Below are 24,310 nucleotides of genomic sequence, written 5' to 3'. Positions count from 1 at the left end.
ATTGATCAAGTCCGACTTCTAGGATCCCAGCGATGTAGCGCTTACTCAAAACCAAACCAGCAGCTATTGAACAGAAAGCTGAGAGTAAATTTCCTCCACAGCCGCTTGATGCAGTTAAACCCGGTAATCACATCATACCTCCCCACTTAAAGAATATCAAGCCAACATCTGCATCATTAGGCTCATTTTTTGACATTCAAATTTAGATCTCAAGCTCAAAGAGGTTGTTCTTGTGGAGAAGTACCGTAAATATAACAGTATTTTGCAAAGGATGTCTAAAAACAAATGTCATGGATATGAAATTGAAAAAGCATACTACTTACAAATGGAACAAAGGAGCACATGGAAAAGTTAATGCACTCAAGTTTCAAATGTCAGATAAAACACTTCAGCAAATACCCAGACTTTAAGGGCCAGTACTCATGTTCTGTTTAGTTATATATACTCCATTATGAAAGATGAATACCTTTCTCAATAATGTGGATTCATGTATTGTATTCATGAAACTGAATCTCTTTTCCAACAGATTAACATTCACTGAAGGAAATTCATTCATGATGATTCAGATCTTGTTGTTCAAATTAAGGGCGTGTGGCAAGAGATGAACTCAGGGGAATTTACAGTTGCACAGTGTTTGTTTGACAACCAATTGATGACTTAGAACCACCGAAAAGCTGTCGCTCTGATGTCTGCATTTGTTTTCAGCAAGAACACACGACCATATCTTCCTCCTAAACTTGCTCATACAAAGAAGAATTATGTTCATATACTGACTATTTCATTTGGTGTCAGTTCTGCACTTTTTTCTTTCCTGTATGATAGAAATGTCTGTGAAGATGGGGAGAATGCAACCTGTATAAATGACAACACCTCTGTAAAACTAAGACATGCACTAGAAGGCCTTCCCAACCTACCCAATGCAACTGCCTACCTTATGCTTAATGTCATTATTTCATATGTGGTGAGCGGTTCCCACAACTGAATACTCATTTAAGCCACTAAGTGTATTAAACCCTTTGCAGAACATCAATAGCAAACCGTTTTCACACACAATTTTTCCTGTTAAATTATCCTGTTGAGGATTACACCCCTAATGCCAAATTTACCATGATACTTCCATTCTGTCATTGTTACACATTAATATCACCCAGCTAATCCATGACCAGTGTTTCTCCTCTGTCATGCCATTACTTCAATGTTTTGTTCATCTCAGATTTATGAGACTGCAATCAGACTTCCAGACCCGACTTAAAGTAGCTGTAGATCCTGAGGAATATGCCGAAAATCTCAAATTGGCCTTGTTGAAGTAGTTTATGAATGGGCCAAGGTTCTTGTTAAAACAAATACTCTCTGTTGTAATCAATATAGAGATTTGGCCTGCTCATTTGTCCTGAATTATCTATTTTGCAGGGCACTCCTTTTGCAGAAATTTGTGAATTAACTGATGTTCCAGAAGGACTAATTGTGAGAACTATAGTCCGTCTGGATGAAACCTGCCGCGAGTTCAAAAATGCAGCTTCAATCATGGGCAATTCTGCACTTCATAAAAAGATGGAAGCTGCTTCCAATGCTATCAAAAGGGACATTGTTTTTGCAGCTAGTTTGTACGTCACTGGAATCTGATCCCCTGACAACTCTATTTTGAGCAACCTGATTCCGTTTAAGTGGATGACTAATTTGATAGCTTCTTTTTTTAGAGCCAGCTAACAGCCATATATAGTTAGTTAATTTTGTTTGTCCAACACGGTGTGTTATATCCCAAGATGTAAAGTAGTAAGCCACTTTGTGAGGCCACTTTGTGATTCCTCAGACAATGTCTTTATCATGTAAGAAATATCCTTTTATATCCCTTTCTTTGCTTTCTATGTGAAGTTGACACAGATGGGATCCATATCGTCTCCATTGCGTGGTAATATTAATTGGTGTAAATATTAACTGGAGTTCGAAGGTTTTTTTTAATGCATTAGCTGCTAGTTTAAAAAAAAATTACTAGCACATGTCTTATGATACTTTTATAAAATATAACATATAAAAATCAACTTAGTAAACTAAATTGATAGAAATTTGGTCAAACCATTCAATTATCATTTAGTAAATAAGGTCAAACACGTTAGGCCTAAATTTTTATCTACAGAATTATTTATCGAAGCTGCCTGCTACTATCCTCATCTCATTCCAGAGTTATTTTTCACAATTAATTAATGAAATAAAAGCAGAACATACTATAAATGTGTGAGAAGTGGTGAAGACACGCCATCCTCCTCGCTGTGTCCATTCCTATGAAGCCCTCTCGATCTTTATAGTAAAAAAAAAACCGAGTTAGGACGGGTAATTAGTTTAGTTAATTAAGTAATGCTCTGGTCTATCGTGTTCTGTCGGGTCACGTTAGAGCCTAGGCTTCTTGGCTATTTCGCCCCTGCCAAACTTCTTATAAATTTTTTTTTTTAAAAAAAGGCAGAATTTTAATTGGATGCACGGCATGAAAAAAGGGGTCCGCGAGGATACCAACATATGGAATGGGAGCCACCTTTTCAACCTTTTAAAAACAAATCAAATTTGCGGAGATATTTGAGATTCCCTTGCTTCTTTCATGCACAGACACCCCCATCTCTTGGATTCCTTTTTTCATCGAGCATCGGATCACCCAGCGATGTTCTTTTCCATGAATTATAGCCTCTTCAATCTGGCGATGAGGTGATTGATTTCTCTTTCTCTCTTTTTGGTGTGTGTGTAGGTTTATGATTATTAATCTTCTTTTATTGTGTGTTTTGTTATGGTTTGACTTTGAATTGACAAGTTCCAAATGGGAACTCTTAGGGATTGAATTCAGTTTTCTCTGGCTTAGATTTGAAGAATTTCTGAAGAACGAAAATTTCGTCTTTTGTTTTTAATCGTCTTTTTTTATTTTATTTGGTCAAGTGAATGACGATTTTGTTTCAGGATCTGAAGGATTCCTAGTTTTTATTGCATTGGCTTGTAGATTTAATCGTCGATTTGAAGTTTCGCTTCTGATTAAGCAATTTAGTTGCTTTTTAAGTTTAGATAGGTTTGTTCCATCTATCTTTTTCATAGAGAGGAATTTGCATAGAGGAAAAAGACTTTTTTTAAAAGAAAAATTTGAGATCTAGATATGTGGGAAACTAAAGTTTCAAGTTTTTAAAGCCAATCTTTTATCTGTGTTTATCTGATTAACTTGACTTTTCAAAGAAAATAAAATCAGATGAGGAAAATTGTGTTCAATGATTATGATTTTCTTATCTTATTTTTGCCCCAAGATCCATACAAATTCATAACTTGTCCATAGATCTATACAGTAGTATTATGGCCTGCTCTTCAGATTGTGTTTTGGCCCAAGCGCAGGCGACTCCATGTTCAACCAATTCATTCAAAACACACACTTATCTCGTTTGAAAGCTGCTCTATTGTTATTTAGTTAGTTTTTTTTTTTTATTTCTTCTGTTCCTGTCTAATCGCTTCTCTTTGGTTGTGGTTGTCACAGGCAAAGAAGCTGAATTGTAATTAGCCTTTCCCTGTCACAATATAATTTTACTTCTTCCAGAGTGTTGATGAATGGGATTTCATTCTGATATCATTTGATCAATACAATGTCTACATACCCTGATCCAATGGAACCTGCAGACTCCAACCACAGTCTTCTAAGTGACAGACGTTCTGGTATATGATTCAGTTCAGCTTTGCTTATCGTTTTATGAATAGAGACTTGTATTGAGTAGTGGCTTGACATCAATTTTTATCAGTCATGGGAATGTTCATGTGAATATTCATGTGAATATCACTATTATTGTCACCTTGACCTTTTCTTTTACATGGTATAATTGCTGGCTAGTTGAAACTCCACATGATTTTTTTATCCACCTGAAATTAGTTATGCTGCTGTACAACTAACTGCTATGGACTGAGCTTCTTGAAATTGAACATAGACTTTAATCCAATGCAGAATTGGGGAGTCGTTATGTGGTTGAATCTGGGGTCTATATGTCAGCATTTGCCGCTACTGTCTTTATTGCTGCACTTGTTACCATTGGAGTTCTACTGCTTACTCTGCTGGTTGCTCTAACAGTCATGTTAGAGAACTGCCAAAGCAGAAATAGTGGAGTCATTGAGCAAGTTAAAGCAAGTGGCGAGAATGGTTATTGCAGAGTTTTTGCTTTCCATGCTGAACTTAATAACTTGGAAGCTGATGAATTTCCTCCAACTTGTTTAGCTCATGCTTTTGAGTATATTGGGGAAGTTCAATACTTGCAAGATTTGAAGCTGACAGTGCAGGTTGCGGAGAACTACTTTAGTTCCATGAAACCAGATGGTGATGGCTCTGGTGTAATATTAGTAGATGCGGATGATGTATTATTACCAGATATCAACTACACCGGTAGTCCTGGTCAAAATCGGTTATTTTCAGTCTCCCACTCCATAAATTGTTATGTTGTTTATCTACTAATTTTATGTGTGACTGATGCACTCATACTTGAACTTTGATTTTAGGATCAAACAGGTTGACGACATGGAAAATCAAGCTCGATCACTGGTTCTTGAATTGCACTTGAAACTCCAAACCCATGGATGGATTTTGATTCCATTTACAAGAAGACATATGAAGCATTATAATGCCACCATAGCCAGCCTGAGCTCTGTGGGTTTTGGAGGACACTCTTCACTAATAATGAGGTATAAACTATTGTCATTTTTTCTGAAATCTGATATTTGGTGAATTGTTGAGATTTTAAAAGTTGGTTGTATTCTACTTTGTTTGTTCATGAATTGTGTATATATATATATATATATTTTTCTAAATCTGGAAAGGTCCTGGTTTTCTGCTGATAACTTGAGAAACTATTGAACAGGTCTGATGATGAAGTTGCAATGGAGAACTGGAAGTTTATTTCTGAGAGAAGAGTGAGTTTGCATAACCAAGGTGTCCACATTATCAGTGTCATTAGCAGCCAGATGGATGCCCTGACTGGGCCCTGTTTGGGACAGCGTAATTTCAAGCTTGCTCATCCAATTCATCACAGGACGGAACAACATCATAATCTGTGAGCATGATTGCCAACTGCCAAGCGAAGAGAAAATAAATAAATATATATATATATATATATCAGCCTATTCTATTAGTGGCGTGGCTTAATTAATATTATTCTTATTCTTATACTCGAACCTTGTTATATCTTATGTTTGGTTTTTTGGTTTCGGGCCATTTGTAAAACAATATGATATATGAAACAATTTCTTTTAGTTTATCATCATCATTCCGATTATTAAATGAGAAAGATTTTGAGGTGGCTTTATGCCATTGATTCTACTTATGGTTACAGACTTAACAGCCAGAGCAATAGGATTTCTTTATTTTCTGATTAAACAGACAAAATAAATAAATAAATAAATATTAAGGATATTCATTCGTCATTCAAATGAAGTAATAATTGAAGACGACATGATGAATGGCTACGATGAGAAGAGAATCAGCATCATGAACGGTTCAGATTTAACCCTTGGGACGGTATAGAATCCAAAGATAGCAGAAGGCGTCTTGGGGAACTAGTGACGAGAGGTTTCATCAATGTCGAAAAGCAGAGCACCTTCAAACGGTGAAACCCTCACACTCTGGAGCTCGTTCTTCTCTCTCTCTCGCTCTCTCTCTCTCACATCGTCCTTTTCTTCTTCTTCACAGATGTTCTTCTGCAGCAGCTGAGAGATGGAACCGCCGTGTTCGAGCTCCAGCCGCCGATCTCCCACTCTCCTACCATAATTCCGTTTTTCGCTAGAATTGGGCCTTCCCTGTAAGTGCGTTCAAGCTTCAGGATTTTGATTCCGAACTCTTCCATTCTACCAAAAAAAAAAACCTTTTTTTTTGTTTTTGTTGTTTCTTCTCATTTTCAATGACTAAAGATTGCTGATATAAAATTTATCTTCTTCTTGGATGATTTGTTAAAATACTAGGGGTAAGGTTTCACCTGCAATGAAGAAAGTGCAACGCTATTCGGTTCAGAAAGTCACAGGTGATGGGCGTTGCATGTTTCGCGCGCTGGTAAGGAATAAGGATTATCTATTGAATTTTCGTTTTATCTGTGCCTATAGCTTTGTAAGTTATGTAGTTATTATGTTATATTTGATTGATTGCTGAGTGGCCCAAGATCATGCTTACATTCTTTGTGATACTTTGGTAGCATTTCTGAAATAAAATTTTGGTGGTAAAAACGCTGAAGCGATTTTCTTATGACAATTCTGCCCATACTTGTTCTTCATTTACCGATCTCTTATTTCGCTTTTGTTTTCCCTTTCTGATGAGATTTGCATGGCATTCATTGAGCTTCTACAGATGTGCTGGTAAATCATTGTTTGCAGGATGCTGCTTTTCATGACTGATTTATAGTGCATTATATTTCAGCGGCAATTCACTCCCAAAAATTTTGAAATATTTGTGCATGGTGATATTTGGCCGATATATGGCTCCTGCAGATAAAAGGAATGGCTCACAACAAAGGAATTTCACTTGGTCCTGGGCAAGAGAGAGACGATGCAGGTAGATTCTTGAGGATCTATGATACAAGGATAGATGAATTTGTTGATTCTTGTGTGGGAAACAACCTTGCCTTGTTGAAGCAGCACTGTTCAGAACTTTAAAAATCTACACAGTTTTCTTTTAGTTTCTTTATCCAGTCTTGTAGTTGAATATATTGCTCAATTGACACTCAACTCAATGCAACTGCTCAATGTTTATATCTATACCATGTCCTCACTACCTCTATTTGAACTTGCAATATGTAAAAATGTTCATCTTCACTTAATTCTTCCATGATATCCATCTGTTATTCATGATGGTGGCATAAGCAGTTGACTTCCCTTACATTCAGTTGGTTTCATGTTTATTGGTAATTGACGTCTTTGGGCACATTATTAATTCAGCAGTTTTCTCTTTTTACAAGCAATTAATCTTGTTTGCAGAGATTCATTAGGATTGCTGTGTCCTCATGTGAATGATCCCTGAAAAATAATTTGTTCTTTCTTGCTTTGTTTTGTTTGCCAAATTCCAAGTTTGTGGAGTATATTAACTTCTGAGATATGCAGATGAACTTAGGATGGCTGTGAAAGAGATCATATGTGAAAGTGACAAAGACAGACTTGATTATGAAGAAGCTTTTGGTTGCAATCACTGTAGATGAGTCTTTAAAACGGTAGGCTTTGGTGTACCTTGGAGTCTTCAATGACCAGTAAATGTGATCCTCTATCAAAAAGATGTTAAGTTTTCTAGATCTTTTCCATTTTTGTTGTAGGTATTGCCAACGAATTCAATGGCCTGATTTTTTTGGGGGAGGCGAATCAGAATTACTGGTAAAATTCCAATTCATGTTTGTTTATTCTTTGTAAAGAGATTTTTATCAGATTGTAATCTGGTTCTGATTATCCCCATCAGATGCCAAGGTATATGATGAGAGATCCAAACTTAAGTGAATTTGTGGAGACTTGATGCGTTAGTATTCATTTTAATATTAACCAATACCCCTCCATTTCTCTTTTTGTTCTTATTTTTGACTCTATGCGATATTAATTTCTCATTAAAAATCATTATTGGAAAAATCTAGTGTAGTAATCTTGCTTGGTTGGACTTATAATGCATCTGATCACCAAATCAGACATATCATTTTAAACGTGTTTAATAGTAATACTCAAGTATAATTTCTATCTTTTATCATCTTTTATTTCTTTTGAACAGAATAAGGATGCCAATCTGATTGGAGGTCATCATTTGATTCCTCTTCTTTTTAGTATTTAAAAGCTTTTAAATGGGAAATTTTTATGTGGTAGCATAGTTGCCTCTTTTTCTTTCATATTAATTTCATATTCTAATAATAACTTCCACCTCAGGTGTTGTCAAAGTTATGTCATCAGCCAATCATTGTATACATACCTGAACATGAGGTACTTTCTTTTGCATTAGACTCCATCAATTTGCCGCCCAAATTGCAATGAAGAATTTTTCTGCAGGGGAAAACCCCTTTATTGGGTTTGATTCTGGAAGACATTTGTGTTATGCTAGTCATTTGGATATTTGCACTAGTGGACAAGTTGGGTTGACTAAATTACTAATGATCCATGAAAATCAATTAATCTGCGGATTATGTTTACTCAATTGGGACCAAGAGTAATATCTTTTTTTAAAAAGAGCTCATGCAACACTATGCTGGTTAGGTTCAGAATCAATTTGTTCGGTTATCAACGTGCATCACTCATACCCTGCACATCTCAGTTCAGCTGTTGATCATATTTCTGCTCAACATCTAAGTCATGTATGGTCCAAATTCTCTTTTTAAAAGCATACATTGGAACTGGCTTTTGATACGGTTATGTAGCTACTTTCTTTTTAAACTTCCAAGCCTGTTATGCAGATTGAATGGACCCATAGTTTTATTCTCCTTTCATCCATTGGAAAATAACCATTCATTTAGTTTGCCATCCTTGAAGGAACTCGTTCTACATGTGCAACACCTCTTTTGCAGTTTTGTGTAATGAATCAGGTTTATTACTTATTTACCTTCTCAAAAACAGATAAAAAGGAAAAGAAAAATGTAGAGAACATGCCTAATTACTGTTGTGCTTAAAAGTTGAGCATCTTTGATGTTCCTATTTGTATCTAAAATATATTCTATCATTGGCTGACAGCATACTGGTGGAACAAGGAGCAATAGTTTTATTCCTATCGCCGAGTATGGGTTAGAATTCAGCAAGGCCTCAAAGCAGAGAAAGAAAAGGATGCCGGTGAAGTTGTTATATAGTGGTAACAACCACTATGACCTGCTTGTTTAAAATTTGACAATTTCCCAACCAAAACATTTTCATGCTTCCAGTGTTCTTCATCCGACATAGCTTCATCAAAGAGAATGTGTTCACTCTGTATCTGTGACTTTCCTCTTGCTTTCTGTAGTCCTTACTGTGAACTCCATCAGAAGAAATCAGTACAACTTTTTCTCCCAATGAACTAATTCTTTGTTTCTTGTGTTGGATATCTTGTCTTGCTGTGTTTATATGTGTGGATAAGATGGGCAATAGGTGTGCAACTTGCATGTAAACACACATGCATGTCATGTGTGCTGGTTTGTGCTGGTATGTAAACACACCATCATTCCCCATTCTCAGAAATCTCCTTTTTAACACTCATAAAAGCGTGCTTTTAATTGAGAAAGAATTGAGACTTTGACGGATGAAAATATAATGAAAGGAATAATAATAATATCTTACGTTTTTGACGCGAGAATATAATGTAAGTAATAATATAATGAAAGAGAATTTGAGAAATATATATATATATATATTATATATATGCTGATATGAGTCCGGTGATGTTGGTCCGAATTGGTTCATAATAAGTTTAACCAATTTTGCAAATTGGGTCCGGATTTAGACCCGGAGCGAACCCGATGACTGGGAGACACGTGGAACATGAAGAGCGAAATGCCGCAGCTGAAGGCTTTTCTTCGAGTGCTCGTCTGTCGGTTTTTGGAGAAGCACTGTAGCACGCCAGCGCCACTCCAGCTCGTCTAGGGCTTTTCAGCGGTCAATAGCTGCTGCTGTTGGGCCTTCGACGGAGTTTGCGACGATCTCCAGGGATTTACGCGATGGAAGTTCCCATCAATGGCGGGCTTCTTTACCATGAGATGCAGGAGAGCAAGCTTTGCGCCGTCCACTGTGTTAACACCGTCTTGCAAGGGCCTTTCTTCTCCGAGTTCGACCTCGCGGCTCTCGCGTCCGATCTTGATAGGAGGGGAGCGGCAGATGATGCTCCAAAGGTGTCGATGGCGGTCTCTCTGGTGACTTCCTTTCCGAGGACTCGCACAATGTGTCCATGGGCGGTGATTTCAGCATCCAGGTGGGGTTTTTACTTGGGTTTTCGCTGTTAGATTTCGCCATTAGATCGAGCAAGGTTAAACTTAGATTAGTATCTGCTATACACCATCGCGCATATGCATCACTGGAGGAACTATTATCCATTTCCTCTTATGATCTTTTGCCTCATGATTTATATTTGACAAGAGTGTTGGTGATAGAGTAGAAAAAAATAGCTCAGGAAGATGATATCTAAGAGAAAAACTGTTCTTGAAATCTTTTTACTAGATTTTTGGATTTATAGGTTTGGCATAATAAGAGCCAAAGCCTCGCCCTTTTTGAATCTTGATCATGATATATTCCCTTTGGCTTTCTTTCTTCACAGAAGGAGTGGGAATTCAACCGCCTGTAGTGTTGTATGAGTCTCCCCAAAAACTGATTGTTCCCCTATGATTCCTTTGCAACTTCATTTTATTTTTTTTAACACCCATATTCTATTTTCTTGAGAATAAGGAAGCGTGCATTACAAAATAATATAGATTTATGCTAGTTCTGCTGTAGTCCTCTTTCAGCAATCATGAATTTTTCTTGAAAGCTGTTAGCACTAATTACTTGCTTGAATGTTGGTTTTTTATCTCTTTTGCAACCATGATGCATTTTATTTATTTGCACTTTAATGTCCCTTGATTCCACTTCATGATAGCTACCAATAGTTCTTCATAGATCAGAAGAGTAAAAAGGTCAGGGATTACTAGTGGATCTACTTGTTGCATGAGATTACAGGACATGAATGATTATGTCACACGTTTTCTTTTACTGCCGAATATTTTGGTGTTTCCTTAAACACGACAGTTTGTTTTATGCGGTTTAAATTACAGAATCACTTTGTTTTACATTTATCTATAGTCTCTTGCATATTCTGTGTTCAGACAACCTTTTATTACTTGTATCCATTTTGTTTTTGTCGAACACGTCAAATGACCTTCATGTCTTTTAGGGAAAATTTAACCTTTCTTGCTTTGGCATTTGTATATTGTTTTTGTGCGAAAAACTTTAAAGAGCTTTGCCATTCAAGCTCATGGCTCAAGTTTCTTGAGGCATAATAAAGCCTTACCATTTAGGGTTGTCAATTGTGCTGTGACTTGGACAAGCTCTGACTCATCCCCAAAAATAGGCATGACAGAAGTAATCAAAGCCTATCAGCTTGTTTTTGGGGCCAACACTGATCTATCATCAATGTTGAACTCAATCTTGGTTTCCCACAACCTGTTTTTCTTGCTTTTGAATATGCCAACTGTGTGAGCTTATAATTTGACTGTCTTACTCGGATTATAAACATTTTCGATTATTTGTATATTGTTTTTGTGTGAAAAACTTTAAAGAGCTTTGCCATTCAATCTCATGGCTCAAGTTTCTTTAGGTATAATAAAGCCTTACCATTTAGGGTTGTCAATTGTGCTGTGACTTGGACAAGCTCTGACTCATCCCCAACATGGGCATGGCAGCAGTAATCATAGCTTATCAGCTTGTTTTGGGGCCAACACTGATCTATCATCATTGCTGAACTCAATCTTGGTTTCCCACAACCTGTTTTTCTTGCTTTTGAATATTCCAACTGTGTGAGCTAATAATTTGACTGTCTTACTCGGATTATAAACATTTTAGATCTGGTTCAACTGTTTTTAGATTATTTACATCAATGCAGATGGCATGGTTGCTTCAAACTGTTTTTCCTACTGTTGTGAACACTTCTTTATGCAAAGATGAGTAAGAGTTGTAGGTTCTTATCTGAACAGGACATAAAGGTTAATAATGTCAACGAAAAAACGGGGAGATTTGTTACTATAGATGTGCTTGTAGAGATTTGCCCAATATAGAATTTATGGAATGTGCATGTGAGCACTCTCAAATGGCGAGCATTTGTCACTTCTCTATGTTATGAATATGATGTATTTGTCAACTCAATAGAAAATGTCCATCAATACTTTTATCCAAGCATGAGAGCAAGTTGTATACTACATTCCATAGGTTTATGTGACACCTGGGGAAAGATAGTATTAGATCAGTGTGCTACAGGGCAACAAAAGTTGGAATTTTGACTTGTTTGACTTCAATTGTGAAACCATTTCGTCGTTTGACAGCCCATATTTTTTGCTTAAACTGTTTCCATTAAGCTGATGGGCAATTATATTTTGCTTGCAGTATGCAGCCATCCTCATTCCAATCATTTCATTGTTTTCTTCCCATATGTTATTTTGCTGCTTGTGATCGACGTTTAGCATTATTCATATGTCAAGAGCAGATGACTCCGTTGCCCTTGATGCTTACACAAGTTACAATTTAATGACCTCTAGATTTTATGTTATGTAGGTCTTACAAAAAGCCTTGGAGGTGTGGGATCTGCAAGTTATACCCCTAGATTCCCCTGTTGCAGAGCCATCAAAGTATGATCCTGAATTGGAGAGTGCATTCATATGCCACTTGCATAACCATTGGTTCTGCATTCGCAAGGTGAATGGGGAATGGTATAATTTCAACAGTCTCTACCCTGCCCCTGAACATCTCTCCAAGTTTTACCTCTCAGCTTACCTGGATACTCTTAAGGGCTCTGGATGGAGCATTTTCCTGGTGAGGGGGAACTTCCCCAAAGACTGCCCAATCTCATCTGAAGGTTCAAATGGCTTTGGGGTATGGCTTACACCTGAAGATGCTGAGAGAATCACAAAGTCGTGCAATCAAAATCCGGTCCCTACCCAAAATGAGGGCTCATCAGTGCCTTTGCACTCTACTGAATATGTTGGTGAAGATGAGGCCCTGTTGAAGCAGGAAGAGGATGATTTAAATGCTGCCATTGCAGCTAGCTTGATGGATTCTTCTGCTTTCAGCAGTGGAGCAGGCATCATTCAAGGACAAAGTTGCTTGGTGGAGTCTCCCGCACCCTTGCCAGAAAAGAATGCTAGCAGCACCGACCGTGACACTGTAAATGCTGAGATTGCTAATGTTCAAACTGGTGAGCCTGAGGTTCCGAACTCAAGTTCTGCTTTTACTGTTGTTGATGAACCTATCATCCCCAAAGACCACAAAAAACTGTGAGGCTTGTTTGTGTTAAATTTTGAGGAAATTTCAGATGCCACCTTTTGACAGGCCATTCTGTGCATCAATCCTAAGCTCTCTCACCCAAGACAATGAACGTGGCCAGCTTAAAAGGTTTTCAGGGAATGAAGAACACGCATGTGTTTGTGCATCTTTTGTTTTATCAAAAGTTCTTTTTGTTGTATTTTCTTGATCGGATTATTGTTAATTGATTTCTCTAATGTCAAAGCTCTTGTCTATGCTTTACTAAGTTGGATATTATTTATTATCCCCAAATCCTCACCCCAGCTTTGGATTCCATTCAAACATCTCTACCAACTCTAGAACACACAGTATGATGAAATCTTTCCTTGAAACTAATAAAGTGATATTAATATCACAATCAACAAGTAGTGGCCAAGAGTTGCAAAACCGCCATCTAACTTTTCCTCAAAATCAAGTCATTCTTTTTATCTGAAACCAGAAAAAGCGTTGGTTGTATTATATGGTTAATAATGGAGTGGAGGGCCTCACCAGCACAACACTCCACTGGGCACTGGTTCTGGGCCGGCACCCGCCCGGTCCCACCACCGTCCTTTCCGTCAGCAAACACCGCCAAACCAACAACGGAAAAGCGGACAACACTCCCGCTTTTCATCCTGTTACCGCCGCCGCCCTCCCATATTCCTTCCCATCCTTCGTTTCAATCTCAATCTTCCCGTTTGATCCATGGCCTCATCCTCTCGATTCCTTGGAAGGCAGCTCTCCGTCCACGAGATCCTCGGCGGTGGATTTGGTTGGTGATCCTTCTTCTTCTTCTTCTTCTTCTTCTTCTTCTTCTTCTTCATGTTACCATTTATCAGACCTTGCTCTGATTTCTTATTTGGAATATTTTGGCTAAGAATTGTGGACATTGTTATGCCTTTGCAGTTGCAGATGTGATTCTCTGGAGGAGAAGAGATGTGTCAATGGGATTACTGCTTGCCACTCTTGCTTCTTGGGTGGTTTTTGAATTATCTGGCTATACACTCTTGCGGCTTGTTTCTAATGTCCTGCTGCTCTTGTTCTCCATTTTCTTTGTTTGGTCCAAGGCTGCAGGGATCCTTAACAGGTATGAATTCGTGCTTTGTGTCACTGTATTCGATCACTCAATTCTAAGATTATAGACTCCTAAATGGAGATGCTTTTCCGTATTTGTTTGCCAGCCTTTGATTTATTCATGAATCATGGCAATAGCAAAATTCATACCAAATTAGATGAAAAATCTTATGATACTATCTATTTAAATTCAATGCAGGCCACCTCCGCCTTTGCCAGAGCTGCACATATCAGCACAAGTTATAAATGAAGCTGCAATGCTTGTGTCTTCTTGTGTGAATATGTTACTTTCAGCTTGTTATAGGATTGCACTTGGAAGGGACACTCTGCTTTTCTACAGAGTAGCTGCATGCTTATGGCTTGTGTCTCTTGTTGGTGGCTTTGCTGATTCCATGACTCTGGGATACACCAGTAAGTTGCATGTACATTTTTATTAGACTAAAATCCTTGATTTTGTATGTGGTGTTGGCTTCCATGTCTACTCATTCTTTTTTGTTTCAGAGTCAACATTAATGGCAATGGCATTGCCTTCTCCAGTTCTCCTTTCATTTTTCAATTAAATTAATATGCACTGAGCAGTATAGAACATTGGAAAGAAACATCACATTGTTTGTGACTTGTGGTTTAAGTGACCTACCTGTTTATTCATAATCATTTTTCAAGTAATTATTAGGGAATTGATGAAACATGTGTATCCACTCGTTGTATGACAACACACCATGATCATTATGGAGCTCATGATGATTATACAGTTCATATATTAAGAAATATGTTTGTGGATCATGCAACATGGTCTTCAGGCTGTTAATGAGCTATTTGTTCTTTTTATTTATGTATTTATTTATCTTTGGTTCCCTAACAGGCCTTGTCATTGTTCTGACTGCCCCTGCATTATATGAGAGGTATGAAGATTATGTTGACAGATATTTAATCACGGCCTATGGCGATGTGCTGTATGGGTATGAGAGCTATGAAAAGTGTTTTAACGAAGTTGAGATGTGGATTATGGAGAAGAAGAAGAATCTGTAAATGATGGAGGTTTTGCCATATTTGATCAGTTAATTAACATTCTCCTAGTTATGCGTGTATGGGAGCTTACTGCACCATCCATTTTACAGTTGAAGCTCAGTGGTTTTATAATGTAGTTTCTGATAATATATCTTCATTTGTCTGCTGTTTGTGTCTCTTATTTTTATTTTACTGGAGTGAGGTGTGTTTGTTTTCCTCCAATTGTTGGAAGCTGCTGAGATTGTTTAGTCATTTCATTTGTGAGAGAAGTTTGACATGATTTGTAAAATATAACCTACTATTAGCATTGTTTGAGTTGATGAATGTACAAGCATTGCTGAGATGATTGACATGATTTGTAAAATATAACCTACTATTAACATTGTTTGAGTTGATGAATGTACAAGCATTGCCGAGATGATCGGTTCGAGTTCTACTACATTTTGCTTCCTTATCTCACTTAAGCTGTGGCTAAATTTCTAGCTCAGATTATTAATTGCAGATTGCTCTGTTACGGTTTACGGTTTGAAAGGAGCAATGAGATATACTGACAATTGCAGGGTATATCTAGTCAAACTTTGGCTTCAATCTTATCTCAGAATGGAACCCATTTCCAATATTGTCTATGTTTCCCCTGGGACCACATCTCAGAACATGCCTAAAGTATTGTTCTACTGAAGAGAAAAAAACCAACAACACATTGATATCCCTCACATCACCCAATAATCCAACAACCATATCGATTATATTTAAGCAGCCAACCAAAGCTGATAGAGCCGGCTCAACCGCCTAATCTTTTTGTTAAATTGCATGACTATTCTATACTAATTTGAGACTTCCCATAAACGTTTAACCAATTTAAAAAGTTATTTAGAAAAAAAAAAGTTCCAACTTCCAAATCTTATCCATGACGTCTCTTGAAATTGATAAGAATGTTAAATTAGAAAAACATATATATGAAAAAAAAAAATTAGAATATGTTCTTTCGAACAATTAACAGCTGTTAATTGTAAAACTAATCATAACTAATTTTAAAAGAAAGATATTGTGTATAATTAAAAAAAAATTTAAAGGCGGATACTTATAGTAACGAGGAATAAGAGTAAGGACAGGAGGATAATTCCTCCACGTCAGCACTGTTGCTAAGGCATCCAATCGACCATTGAAGGAGAGGAAACATGACCCTAATTTCGTGTAAGCCAATGGGGAACCTCCACGTATGCCAAAGTGTTTGATTGTTGTCAAAGAGAGTATGTGGCGTGTTTTCATTGGTGTTCATATTAACTTCGTGTTTGGAAACGCGTACCCTGATTGCAGACAACGAAAGGTGGCTTTTTTTTTATGGACCCGTTCTGCGAAATAACACGATGACTCTTCCACGCTTCTCCGCTTTTCCTTTCCCTCTTTTTTATCATTCGCTGTGAAGAGAGAGGACCCTCCCCTCCGGCTTCGTTCCAATCGTGGCTTTGTTGCTTGTGCGATCTTGAATCTCAGGCGAGAGAGCGAGGGATCTGCCAAGTTTTTCAGGTTCTTGCTGTTTCTCTTGGGATTTTCTGGTTTTGGATTTTTATTGGTCTAGATCTTGAAAATGTTTTTGGTTTTTGATTTGGTTTCAGATCGGAGAGAAAGAGATAAGATGTCTTTCATTGGGACGCAGCAGAAGTGCAAGGCTTGTGAGAAGACGGTGTATCCGATGGATCAGCTGATGGCCGATGGGATCGCTTATCATAAGTCCTGCTTCAAGTGCAGCCACTGCAAAGGAACCCTCAAGGCAAGCGTTTGCTTTCCCTTCTCGGATTATTTCGATTGTTTTCCATTTCTTAGATATACGAAGAACTCAAAAAGAAAAAAAAAATGTGGGAAAAAATGTGGGAACTTGTTCCTCTCTGGATGACGGCTTTGTTTGTAGATCAAGTCAAACTTGATCCTTCTGAGCGAAATAATTTTTTATATTTGATCCCTAATTACCTTCAAAGGAATCTGCATCACAAAGACAGCATTTTTGTTTCTTTCCAACTTTTCTCTAAGTAGGTTTGAGGAAAGATTGCATAAAAAGTTGACCTTTTTCGGCCATTTCTTATGCTTATTCACTTGTTACAGTGGGTAATGGGCTGGTGGATGAGATCGAGCAAAATGTAGGGTATACTACTCTATCTTGCTTTGAAAAGAAGGTTTTGGCTAAGGTTGATGGTCGATGTTGATTAGAGTTTTGTGGAAACACGCAAACGTGTTGTTTGTCATGATGTTTTATTGTCAAATGTTGCTCCAACCTTTTTTATCCTGCTGTTAAGTTACAAATTTCTTGCCATTTATCTAGTACCACCTTTAATCAATTCTATCGACAATGAGTCTGTTGGATGATTATGGTGGCTACTCTTCATGTTTGTGGCTGTTTTAACAAGTAACTAGAACCCAGTAAATTTAATTTTTGTTATCAAATCTTCTGGTTATTGAAGTCATTAAGATCATGGTTGCGTCACCTTGAAAATGTTTCAAATTAATGGTAAGTACCAAAAAGATCTCAAAATTGATTTCTGCCTGTTAATTTTTAATATTTTTTTGTCTGCGACTCAACTCAATAAAATTAATGAAAAACAGTGTGATATTGATGGTTAATAACCAAATATTTATGATCTAGTTGATCATTTGTTTTGTTTTGTTCTTCTTCCAGCTTAGCAATTTCTCTTCGATGGAAGGTGTTCTGTACTGCAAGCCTCATTTTGAGCAGCTCTTCAAAGAGAGTGGTAACTTCAACAAAAACTTCCAGTCAGGTGAGGAGGCTCTTCCAAAGTCATATATGTACATATTCATCTTTTGCTTATGGGCCTTTTCATTAACTTCTGAATTCCTTTTCTTTGGTAGCTGTAAAGTCTGCTGAAAAGTTGACACCTGAACTGGTATGTTAGCTTTGGCAACCACCACCTTTGCTTATATTTTCTGAGAGCTGTTGTCTTTGTTGGAATTTGTTTATACTTAATTCCTCCATCTTGTTTTTATCACAGACAAGGTCCCCTAGCAAAGCTGCTGGCATGTTTTCAGGAACTCAAGAGAAATGTGCCACTTGCGGCAAAACTGCTTATCCACTTGAAAAGGTTTGATCTTGATCACAAATTGAAATAGCACTCTGATTGCGTTCTGTCCTTATTCCCAGCTTTTATATGTGGTATTATTCAGTATTTTACATTCAATAGCATTCTTTAAGTAGAGCTTTGGTCCTTGTTGGTTGGTGTCTTGAGAATATAAGAAACCATTTTAATAACTACTTAGGTTGTGTTGTTTCGGGGTCTCAAAATATGAATGCTCGCTGATTTATAAGCCCAAGTACCAAGTCATATGATGGTTGTTTATGTCTTAAACATGGCAGTAAAATCGGTTGAACCTGACGTCCTGTGTAACTTAGGCTGTCTAGATGACCTTGATATTTCAGTTTAGCTTCTGTTCTGATTTCATGGATATCTCTTTTACCTTCTTGTCACTGCATTGATGATGACGTTATGTTAAAATTGGCAGGTTACTGTTGAAGGACAGGCATATCACAAGTCTTGTTTCAAATGTTCCCATGGGGGATGCCCCATTTCACCATCAAACTATGCTGCTCTTGAAGGCATTCTCTACTGCAAGCACCATTTTGCCCAGCTATTCAAGGAAAAGGGGAGCTACAACCATTTGATCAAGTGTGCCTCCATCAAGCGTACAACACCAGCAGCAGCAGCAGCAGCAGTTCCAGATGCATGATCTTTTTACTGCATTTTACATGCTTCACCGTCTCCTGTGTCCATTGAGGTGGGATTTTATCTGAGTGATTCTATTGTTATCTGATGCCCTGCAAAAGTTGGCATCCGTTGTTCCATTTCTTCTGTGTCTGTGTGAGATCTCTTCGGAGATGTAAGAATTTATTTTCTAAAAAAACTATTTTACGCATGAATTCATAGCTGTTTGTGGGTGTGTGTCTTATGATCATGTTTTCAAGGCAGACATTTATCACATATGATATACCCACGTCAGGGCAGGCGGTGTGCATAATGACAATTTATTTTAATTTGGGATGTTCTTGCTAAGATTAAAACAACCGTCAAATGATTCTCGGCAGTGACATGCATGGTTTTTTAATATTTTCTGTATCCTAATCCTTTTCTTGACCCCATCCTACATCGTTATTCCTTATCCCACAATTTTAGATGCTGCCACAACAGCGATATATTTCAATTCCTTATCCCACAATTTTAGATGCTGTCACAACAGCGATATAATTCATGACTGCAACACTCAAAAACAAGGTAATCATGCCCGCATCGAAATGAATTGGAACACAATGTTCACACAATATTGGGCGACTAAACAGCATTAATTAAAAGTGCAACCAAACAAAATTTAACATGAAAAAAAAAGTCCAGACATCAACAAACTACTCGAACTTGTCAACACAAAAATCAAGGATAAGAGACAATTATCAACTACAAGATAGTAGGCTTGACGACAGCTGAATAAACTCGGACAACGTTTAAATATTCTTCAACTGCTGCAACCGCGTAGAAACACACTAAATCCTGTGGAGGGGGCAACAAAAAAAGGGGTAGACCGACAATCAGAACCAAAACAAATATACTAACAAAAGAATATAAAACAGCAACGCCACAAGCATGTTCAAACAAGATAATTCGCAGCTCTTAACCAAAACAAGTAATAAACTAACAGAAGAATAAATATAAAAAAGTATTGCCTCTAGCACACAAGCGCACACAATGAAGCTGCACAAAGTTTGAATTACAAAACAACCCCTACAACATAATCCCATAGGCCATATTAAACAAACATGAAGGCTAAATTTATTACTACGACCACATCTGCAAATGCATGAAATACTTCCTCCAGCCTTCTGATGCAATTCAGTCAAGAAACAATTGCAAGATGATTAAACATTTGGTCGGGTAGCATACCTTCACAATTCTAACTATGCTGACACTATTTTTTTGTTTGTGAAAATTATTACAATTTTCCAAAGGCTATGGCTTTAAAAAGAAAATAGAAAAACATAAATAAGTTGAAGCACAATACATAACCTGCAGGTAAAAAGTTATTGTTTAAAAAAGTTTAAATGTGAAGATTGGCTGGAAAAGAAAGCAGGCCTCCTGGATAACAGTTCTTAAGGATTTAAAAAACACAAAGTCAAAGAACTTGAAGATATCATATGACTATGATAAAGAGTGAGCATCAGTTTTAAAAAGCTCGATTTTCTTGAGACATCATTGAGATAATCTCAGAACCAAACATTTTTTTCATCAACTGCTCAGTTACAATTACTACAAAAAATCTTAAATCAATATCTACATAATACTTCCAAAAACTACGCCTATACAAGTAATGGAAAATAAGATGGTCATACACCAAAAAGAGAAAACAAGAACAAGGGCATTGAACCGTCAACAATACAGCTCAAATAAAGCAGACCACAAACAATGGAAACAGTTGAGCAGCAGCAATCAGATCTAAACATCTAAAAAGCATTATGAATATCCGGAAATGTTGCAAAGGCTTGAAGAATTCCCACTATTGATATGAAAACTGAAATATATAAATGTATAAAGTATAAACTAAAAAGCAAACAAAATGCTGCATAATTTAGTTCAGAACTAGGGATTACAAAAATAAGAATCAAGCCAATAACAAGGAATGCATTGTACCAAAAAAGCTAGTATGCATTCTTCCAAATATTTCTATAAACAAATTAGAGGTCAAAGACAGCATACAAATATTTGATTAGGAATCGCTATTATACATAATCATGGTTTCATTCAAGTGAGCACTGAGCACAGAAATGACAAATGCGGGCATACGAGTCCAATACATAGCAACAGAATCAGAGCCAGAATCATGCAGAGTAGGTATAATTTATAATCATTGAAATTCCTACGAAATCTACATCAAGTTTCAGAAATTTGATAAGACTTATGAATGGGCTCACCTTAAATGTTGCTCGGGTACATGAAAACTCTAACCTTGGATCCCTGTAAAGACCAGCACACAGTAGGCAAATGAGTCAATAGCAAGAAAAACCGATTAAAGAAAGATGAATGGAAAAAATTCACAACTCACCATCGATTTGGGTGGCAAGTTGGACCTGAACTTAGCCCGGACAACGCCACTGTTACCATGAGGGCGAGTAACTTTTCCCCAGATGCATCTGTAGTGAGAACCCTCCTTCTTGACCTTGGCCTTGTAGATGTATGCCAGGCGCTTCCCGCAGTACCAGGCTACCTCTTCCTTGGTGTTCACGCCCTCGATCTGGATCAACGACGTGTTCTCCTTCTGGTTCGACTTGGATCTAAAACAAAAACAACAAGAATCAGATAGGGTAAAATAAAACAAAGGCTGATGGCTGATGATACATAGAAAAGAGGAATCCATTGCCAATGCTCACCTCTTGTAACCTAGGACCGTGCCTCGGACATACAACCTGGAAAAGAATGGGGAAAATAGAATCATTAGAAGAGAAATCATACAACTTCGACAACTAGGGATGATAGGTATTTGAGGATCTCTTTTTCTCACCGAACTCGCTCCCTTGCCTGCCTTTCACCATCTTCGCAGGCTCCTTCTTGATACGGCGGCGGCAGCTGCGGCGGTGGTGGTGGCGAAGAACGAGAAGGCCCAGCAAAACCCTAACTCAGAGAAGAACGCATATAAATAGTCCAGCGTACAGAGGAGGGAAGGTGTACTGTGATAAATTAGCCGTCTGATGAAGATCGAACGAGCATCATTTAATCAATTGATGAACGGTTCGATGAAGCCAGGGTTATATGGGCCGTGGGGTTTTAGGCTGGACAGCCCAGTAAGGTTGAGAAAGCGATGTCGTTGAAACAGCGGGTGTTCTTCCCGCGTGGAAGGCCCACCAAGTAACAACAAAACAAACCATAGTGTCCTTAGCTGCTAAGAAATGGATACTATTTAAACCATCGATTTCTCCTCCTCTCGTTCATCCCTGAAATCACAAACAAAGCGATCACCCCAACAAAGTCACTGCGCGATGGAGCAAGCACTCCTCTCTGGTAATCGATTCTTATCTCCATCTCTCGAGCTTTGTGTATTTTTCCTTTGCTGATTGGTTCAATTGCGTGCTTGTAGAAGAGGAGGTAGAGCAGAAGGGAGAGGAGAAATGGAGGGTGTACCAGTCCTTGGGAAGGAGTGCTTCTGTCCACGTCCCGACCTCTCTATCTGGTCGTGGTGAAGAGGTTAGCGTGGATGAGATCCGATCCGCGTCGATTCATTCCCATCCTTACTATCCGCCTTCACTCCACGGCGCGCTCGTCAGCTCTCCCGAGCCTGATGCTCCTCCCTATGCCTATGGTTTTGGTTTCTCTCTCTCTTTTCTTTTTCTCAAATTTTTTTGGTTTTGCAAGTGGACTGTTTGCCTTTTGCGAGTATCGTCTTGAAAAAGCTAGATTTTTCTGGGTTTTACTTTTTTTCCTCCTTCGTTAATGTAAATCAAGCATGCCTCAAAGTTGGGTTGAGTTTTAATGGTGAACCCCATTAAAAATATTAAAGCAAAGCCTAGGAATTTAGTATTATAATTGCAAAATTGAAACCCAGTATTTCTGCGGTTTTATGGATTTTTGCCTCACTGTAGAGATATTTGGTCTTGGACGATTTTTCTAATCAAATTCCATACCAGCTGGTGCTTGTATTGTTCTAACAAAGTTGTGTCTCTGTGTGTGTGTGTTGATTACTTGTACAAGTTCTCACAAGATTGTAGCTGCCATTTCATGATCACTGGTAACTCTAGTAATGCATTGAATTAGATGTGTTGCTTTTAGATGGATATGAATATACTCAACCATTGCACTGACTTCATTGACTTTTAAGTTTTAACCATCTTGTGTCTCTTTTAAAACTGGCTTTCAGATCAGGCTATTGTTCACCAGGGAGGCTTTGGTCAATATCCTAGTGGAAACATGTCAAGAGAATTTGGAAGGTGCGTTGTTTTGTGTAATTTACTCTTTCATTGTTTTTCCTTAAGTTCTTATGAGACTTCACTCGCACTAAAGTGGGACATGTTATTTCTTTATACTGTTTTGTTACCATTCTTCTTTCAAATATTCAAATGAAAAAATTCTGGTTTTACAGTTCCTGCCAAAGGAAACATACTTCTAGGTTTCTCAATGGTTTTTATTCTCTTGCTGCATATTTCAACCACTTGGATAAATTTTTTATTTACTTGCTGCTAGACAGTAAAGCCACTGTTCCTGGTTTCAACTTTTTTTTTCTCCTAGTGGCCTATGCATTGCCATGTATGAATTTCTTACAATTTTTTCTTTGACTAAGTTTATAATGGAACTAAAAATCATAGATGTCCCACCAATACATATTGTTAAAAAATTGCACTGTAATCAAGGATTTTATGATAGATGAGATTAGGTTTTTCTTGCCTTCCAGCTTTGGAAAGTGCAAGCTTCTGGTTTTCTTGAGTTTATTCTCTGTATGATGATCTCCAGTGAGTTTTGTAAAAATCATAACTTGCATCATTCTGCAACAGAAATAGTTTGGCCAATGGCCATCGATATTGATGTTCAATCAATGTTACAGGAAAATATTAGATGAGGTGGAGATCCGACAGTTACTTATTGATCATGTTGGGCACCGTTGCTGCTGGGGAAGCCGTCCAGCTCGGAGATGGAAAATTGCTGCTGTTGAAGACTGCAATGTGTATGTAGGAACCCTAGAGACTTTTATGGAGGAGAGGGAAATTGTCAAGGAGAGGGAACCACATCTCAAAGGAGAAATTGATGAGAAGGACAAAGGACCAGAACTTGGTGTTTGGGAATTGGATCTGAGGTCTGAATTTCCACTCCTCTTTGTGTCACACAAAGAAACAAAGGTTAAAGTTCCTCATTCTGAATCCATTCAGAAATGCACAGGTAAGAATTATGTAAATAATTTCTTTTCTTAAGGGACCATGTTAGCTTTTTAAAAAATTATAACTTCAATCGCTTTTTGCCTTCTGTGGTACCTGTCTGGTAGAATTGTTATTGAAGGCAAAAAAATTCATTTCTGTTGGTCTTAATATCATAAACATGTCTGTCTCTTTTTAACAGGTGACTGCCATTTTTTTATTGTGCTAGCATTTACATTAGATTGAGTTCCTTAAATAATAAATGAATCATAAATTTGCAGCTTGGTATGACTGAATTTCAACAGTTCGTCATGCTTTAAACCCCTATAATTTGATGATCTATAGAGTGGAAAAATCTGTATGAACAAGTGTTGCAGCTTCTTGAAACCTCAAATGGCAACATGA

The 24,310-nt window shown here is 37.6% G+C and overlaps 7 protein-coding genes and 1 non-coding gene across 9 annotated transcripts; 6 read left to right on the top strand and 2 right to left on the bottom strand.

Annotated features, from left to right (window-relative positions):
• Positions 1-2,539: 2,539 nt before the first annotated feature.
• Positions 2,540-5,264, top strand: LOC120282709 (uncharacterized protein At2g39920). Its single transcript, XM_039289562.1, has 5 exons — positions 2,540-2,694; positions 3,500-3,675; positions 3,959-4,409; positions 4,504-4,686; positions 4,863-5,264. The coding sequence occupies exons 2-5, from the start codon at positions 3,606-3,608 to the stop codon at positions 5,056-5,058; spliced, it is 900 nt and encodes a 299-aa protein (XP_039145496.1). The 5' UTR covers positions 2,540-2,694; positions 3,500-3,605; the 3' UTR covers positions 5,059-5,264.
• Positions 5,265-5,531: 267 nt separating this feature from the next.
• LOC120281842 (OVARIAN TUMOR DOMAIN-containing deubiquitinating enzyme 3-like) lies at positions 5,532-9,010 on the top strand. Its single transcript, XM_039288536.1, is given in 9 exon segments — positions 5,532-5,606; positions 5,690-5,798; positions 5,959-6,046; positions 6,478-6,541; positions 7,087-7,157; positions 7,159-7,193; positions 7,293-7,350; positions 7,885-7,938; positions 8,680-9,010. Coding segments are annotated over 9 exon segments (651 nt in total). The 5' UTR covers positions 5,532-5,578; the 3' UTR covers positions 8,824-9,010.
• A 384-nt stretch (positions 9,011-9,394) lies between these two features.
• Positions 9,395-13,201, top strand: LOC120282254 (ataxin-3 homolog). Its single transcript, XM_039289028.1, is given in 4 exon segments — positions 9,395-9,773; positions 9,775-9,800; positions 9,802-9,883; positions 12,211-13,201. Coding segments are annotated over 4 exon segments (972 nt in total). The 5' UTR covers positions 9,395-9,632; the 3' UTR covers positions 12,934-13,201.
• Positions 13,202-13,449: 248 nt separating this feature from the next.
• LOC120282255 (reticulon-like protein B12) lies at positions 13,450-15,368 on the top strand. Its single transcript, XM_039289029.1, has 4 exons — positions 13,450-13,708; positions 13,843-14,023; positions 14,210-14,421; positions 14,873-15,368. Exons 1-4 carry the CDS (start codon positions 13,642-13,644, stop codon positions 15,037-15,039), a joined length of 627 nt encoding a protein of 208 aa, XP_039144963.1. The 5' UTR covers positions 13,450-13,641; the 3' UTR covers positions 15,040-15,368.
• Positions 15,369-16,383: 1,015 nt separating this feature from the next.
• Positions 16,384-18,978, top strand: LOC120282182 (LIM domain-containing protein WLIM2b-like). The gene is made up of 6 exons (XM_039288939.1): positions 16,384-16,545; positions 16,635-16,789; positions 17,690-17,789; positions 17,881-17,915; positions 18,021-18,110; positions 18,529-18,978. Exons 2-6 carry the CDS (start codon positions 16,655-16,657, stop codon positions 18,751-18,753), a joined length of 585 nt encoding a protein of 194 aa, XP_039144873.1. The 5' UTR covers positions 16,384-16,545; positions 16,635-16,654; the 3' UTR covers positions 18,754-18,978.
• A 311-nt stretch (positions 18,979-19,289) lies between these two features.
• Positions 19,290-21,776, bottom strand: LOC120282991 (60S ribosomal protein L35a-2-like). Its single transcript, XM_039289818.1, has 6 exons — positions 21,768-21,776; positions 21,568-21,677; positions 21,437-21,472; positions 21,112-21,340; positions 20,981-21,023; positions 19,290-19,565 (listed from the first exon to the last, which is right to left on the bottom strand). The coding sequence occupies exons 1-5, from the start codon at positions 21,774-21,776 to the stop codon at positions 20,982-20,984; spliced, it is 426 nt and encodes a 141-aa protein (XP_039145752.1). The 3' UTR covers positions 19,290-19,565; position 20,981.
• Positions 20,224-20,307, bottom strand: LOC120283105. Its single transcript, XR_005543106.1, has one exon. It is a non-coding gene; the product is annotated as a small nucleolar RNA SNORD36 (small nucleolar RNA).
• A 158-nt stretch (positions 21,777-21,934) lies between the features above and the next one.
• LOC120282523 lies at positions 21,935-23,973 on the top strand. 2 transcript variants are annotated; one of them, XM_039289346.1, is made up of 4 exons: positions 21,935-22,064; positions 22,141-22,362; positions 22,918-22,987; positions 23,599-23,973. In XM_039289346.1, exons 1-4 carry the CDS (start codon positions 22,043-22,045, stop codon positions 23,960-23,962), a joined length of 678 nt encoding a protein of 225 aa, XP_039145280.1. In that variant the 5' UTR covers positions 21,935-22,042; the 3' UTR covers positions 23,963-23,973. The 2 variants fall into 2 exon arrangements, with proteins under 2 accessions (XP_039145280.1, XP_039145282.1); XM_039289348.1 differs by having other exon boundaries at positions 21,960-22,064; positions 22,144-22,362.
• The last annotated feature ends 337 nt before the right edge of the window (positions 23,974-24,310 follow it).

The sequence above is a fragment of the Dioscorea cayenensis genome, chromosome 18, assembly GCF_009730915.1.
Source record: "Dioscorea cayenensis subsp. rotundata cultivar TDr96_F1 chromosome 18, TDr96_F1_v2_PseudoChromosome.rev07_lg8_w22 25.fasta, whole genome shotgun sequence".
Lineage (NCBI taxonomy): Eukaryota > Viridiplantae > Streptophyta > Magnoliopsida > Dioscoreales > Dioscoreaceae > Dioscorea > Dioscorea cayenensis.
The sequence above is the reverse complement of the archived record's forward strand: the minus strand, read 5'-3'. Positions and strand labels throughout refer to the sequence as shown.

Coding starts and splice junctions, on each gene's coding strand:
- LOC120282709 (XM_039289562.1), top strand. CDS start 3,606: ATGTCTACATACCCTGATCCAATGGAACCTGCAGACTCCAACCACAGT. Junction 3,676..3,958: donor TCTAAGTGACAGACGTTCTG/GTATATGATTCA, acceptor AATCCAATGCAG/AATTGGGGAGTCGTTATGTG. Junction 4,687..4,862: donor CACTCTTCACTAATAATGAG/GTATAAACTATT, acceptor ACTATTGAACAG/GTCTGATGATGAAGTTGCAA.
- LOC120282255 (XM_039289029.1), top strand. CDS start 13,642: ATGGCCTCATCCTCTCGATTCCTTGGAAGGCAGCTCTCCGTCCACGAG. Junction 13,709..13,842: donor GATCCTCGGCGGTGGATTTG/GTTGGTGATCCT, acceptor ATGCCTTTGCAG/TTGCAGATGTGATTCTCTGG. Junction 14,422..14,872: donor CATGACTCTGGGATACACCA/GTAAGTTGCATG, acceptor GTTCCCTAACAG/GCCTTGTCATTGTTCTGACT.
- LOC120282182 (XM_039288939.1), top strand. CDS start 16,655: ATGTCTTTCATTGGGACGCAGCAGAAGTGCAAGGCTTGTGAGAAGACG. Junction 16,790..17,689: donor ACTGCAAAGGAACCCTCAAG/GCAAGCGTTTGC, acceptor TTCTTCTTCCAG/CTTAGCAATTTCTCTTCGAT. Junction 18,111..18,528: donor CTGCTTATCCACTTGAAAAG/GTTTGATCTTGA, acceptor TAAAATTGGCAG/GTTACTGTTGAAGGACAGGC.
- LOC120282991 (XM_039289818.1), bottom strand. Junction 21,473..21,567: donor CAGGCAAGGGAGCGAGTTCG/GTGAGAAAAAGA, acceptor ATTCTTTTCCAG/GTTGTATGTCCGAGGCACGG. Junction 21,024..21,111: donor ACTTGCCACCCAAATCGATG/GTGAGTTGTGAA, acceptor TGGTCTTTACAG/GGATCCAAGGTTAGAGTTTT.
- LOC120282523 (XM_039289346.1), top strand. CDS start 22,043: ATGGAGCAAGCACTCCTCTCTG. Junction 22,065..22,140: donor GGAGCAAGCACTCCTCTCTG/GTAATCGATTCT, acceptor GCGTGCTTGTAG/AAGAGGAGGTAGAGCAGAAG. Junction 22,988..23,598: donor ATGTCAAGAGAATTTGGAAG/GTGCGTTGTTTT, acceptor TCAATGTTACAG/GAAAATATTAGATGAGGTGG.